The sequence below is a fragment of the Ceratina calcarata genome, unplaced genomic scaffold, assembly GCF_001652005.2.
Source record: "Ceratina calcarata isolate Rehan_Ccalc_2016 unplaced genomic scaffold, ASM165200v1 scaffold165.2, whole genome shotgun sequence".
Taxonomy (NCBI): Eukaryota; Metazoa; Arthropoda; class Insecta; order Hymenoptera; family Apidae; genus Ceratina; species Ceratina calcarata.
Window position 1 is genome coordinate 571587 of NW_017137815.1, and position 2700 is coordinate 574286.

General features: G+C 45.3%; 1 protein-coding gene across 1 annotated transcript in view; it reads right to left on the reverse strand.

Moving 5' to 3' along the window:
• Positions 1-6: 6 nt before the first annotated feature.
• The window catches only part of nkd (NKD inhibitor of WNT signaling pathway naked cuticle), an 8226-nt gene continuing 5532 nt past the window's right edge, over positions 7-2700 (reverse strand). The window contains exons 3-5 of the mRNA XM_018037385.2: positions 1985-2476; positions 1135-1436; positions 7-836 (exon numbers count right to left, since the gene is read on the reverse strand). Coding sequence (XP_017892874.1) covers positions 182-836; positions 1135-1436; positions 1985-2476 — 1449 coding nt within the window. The 3' untranslated portion in view covers positions 7-181. The remainder of the gene's footprint in view (positions 837-1134; positions 1437-1984; positions 2477-2700) is intronic.

Below are 2700 nucleotides of genomic sequence, written 5' to 3' on the forward strand. Positions count from 1 at the left end.
GTATAAATTACTAATCTTTTATATAAAATCAATTGACAGATCTCAGACAGCCAGCGATAAGACAAAAATCTCTGAACGAATACCAGAGACCGGTCAGATTCCATTCAGTCGTTCGAGGATTAACGCAATCGCCGAAGCATCTAGTTATACTCGCGCAGATATTCCTCGAACGAGGAACGAATCAGACAAGCGCCTCCGTGTGGTAATGATGATAATGATGATGAATGTGCTCGTGTACGTGCTTGCGACCGGAGCTCGCAGCCGCGTTCTGCGAGAACTCCCTTTCCAGCCAGCGCACGACCTGAACCATGGCTCTGGCGTGGTCCTGTTCCCTGGTCGCGTGCTTCAGCTGGTGTTTCTTGCTCGACTTACCGCTCTGCTGCGTTTGGCCGAACTGCGCCGTTTCATTACGTTGAACGTTATGATTGCTCGGCGGCGTTTGATTGATCGTGTGTTGATTATTCGCTATCAGGTTGGCGCCGTTCCTGTTTGCGTTAGGAGTGGCAGTGGTAGTTTGCTGCTCCGCGTACGGTCCGTTTGGGCTGATCACGGTTCTCGGTAGAACTTGAGGCTGAACGTACGCCCGGGGAGGTTGCACAGTGGTGTTGTTCCTTTGAAGTCCGTACTGCGTTCGCGTTTTTCTCAGATTCCCCCGTGATTTAGCAGGTAGCTTAGAGAACGATGTGAAGCCTTGAGGCTTTTCCCGGTTCGGCTTGTGATAAGTCGTAGCTGCGGGCCGGGATTCCGGTGAGCGACAGTCTTGGTTGTAGTGCGGGGAAGAATCGACGTTCGGCGTCTGCGATGGTACACGCATTTGCTCGTTCTGATGCCGTTTCCTGAATATGTATACATGAATGTTATTTCTGTCCGGTTATTTTTTAAGTTAAAAATACAGTCACCGTAGTTTTTTTTTAAATAAAAGTTTATAATAAAAACACACTTTTAAATTTATGCAAGTGTATAAAAAGAATAAACAAACACATCGCCATAAGAGTAAAGGAAGGAATATCGTAAAATAACTATACTTGAAATTATATACGATGAATGGAGATATTTAAGTATACTTTCATCTTTTCCCTTTAAAAGAGAGAATGTCACGATTTTCTGTGCGGTTGAACGCGAATGACGACGTACCTTGACGTATGAAAACTGAGATTATTCTTCTCCATGTTCGCCTGAATAATTTCCAAGAGCTGTTGCCTTTGTAGGGCACCGCTACGCTTTCGTTGATTAGTCGTGAGGAGAGGCGTCAAGGGGGAAACTGCGGGGGAGACGTCACTGTCATCGCTAATATCACCCTCGGAGCTATTGGAATAGGGTGACGGTAAATGAGGCACGGGTCCCACCCTTCTGCGTAATTCCTCCTGCTTTATTCGATTCGTTCGCGCGTTTTCACCGTCATCCTCGCTATGGGTATCCACCTCCTTCTGTTCGGTCTAAAATGAAATGAACGTACGAACGTATTATTATATTTTCTCATATCGATTTTAAATCATCTATTGTATTGTTTACAAAATTAAATGTTTGAAAATTCTATATATATTTACTATTGTAATTTATTTAATAAAAATAATATTTTCCGTATGTGTAAATACAATGATTTTACTAGGACACGTAATATTAAAATAGCTACGTCCCAAAAACGAAATGTTCCCGTTTTCAGAGAAATAATTCTATCCGATAATATATGTATCTGACTGCTTCATTCACTCGCGAAGAGATTCTTACACCGTGACAACAAAAAGCCAATCCGTTGGGACCCTTACATCTGTTCAACATCAATGAAAGGAAAGAAGAAAAAATCGAATAAAAAAAGGGGGGAGATACAATCCGTTCTACCGCGAGCGATAAATCTCGAAAGGCAGGAATGATAAATCCGCCTCTAGCTTCTAGAATTGTCGGGTTACGAAAGAGGACGAGGCGGCACCATAAAAACCCTCGCGCCTCTCGGATCTTCGCCTCGTGGAAGGGGCATCAATCTTACCTGGCAACGGTGTCGTAGCACCCTTCTCCTTCTAGGAACTCTACGTAAACCGTGTGTTGCGCTGACGGTATGGGCAGCGGCGTTGTTGCAGGACGCGTGCTTCAAATGGCAGCAGGACGAATTTCCGGAAAAGTTCGGAGCCGGCTGCGTTGTAGACGCGTTTAAATAGCTGCCGCCGCCGCCGCCGCCGCCGCCTCCGCCTCCGCCACCGCCACCGCCGTTGCCATTGCCGTTGCCATTGCCGTTGCCGGTCGAGGTGGATCGTGTCTGGCTGGTTCTCTGGTCCGGCGACACAGTCAATTTCACCTTAATCGTCTTACTGCCGCACGGTGGTACCTGGATGGAAGCACCCAGAGTATCGTAAATGGTAGTGACCAGGCCGGCTATGTCGTCCTTTGTTATCTTTCCGTGGCCGTCGAAGTCGTACAGGGTGAACGAGAATTCTTGCCGTCTTCGGTCACCCTCTGCTACCGAAACGTCGCATTCAAATTCCTATAAAAGGCGCCGAGGGATTACGTTTCGTTTCAAAATCGTTATCGTAGAATTCAACGATTCCAAATAAGCAAAAACAGTTTTTGGATGTTTAGAAGTTGAAAGACTCGTTAGAGTATAACTTAAGGATGTATTGGCTATACAATCCCAAAAGTTTATGTGCCTTAGAAAAACGCATTTCCTATAATTAAAAATAGTGTATTCTTCTTCTAATTTCGATATTT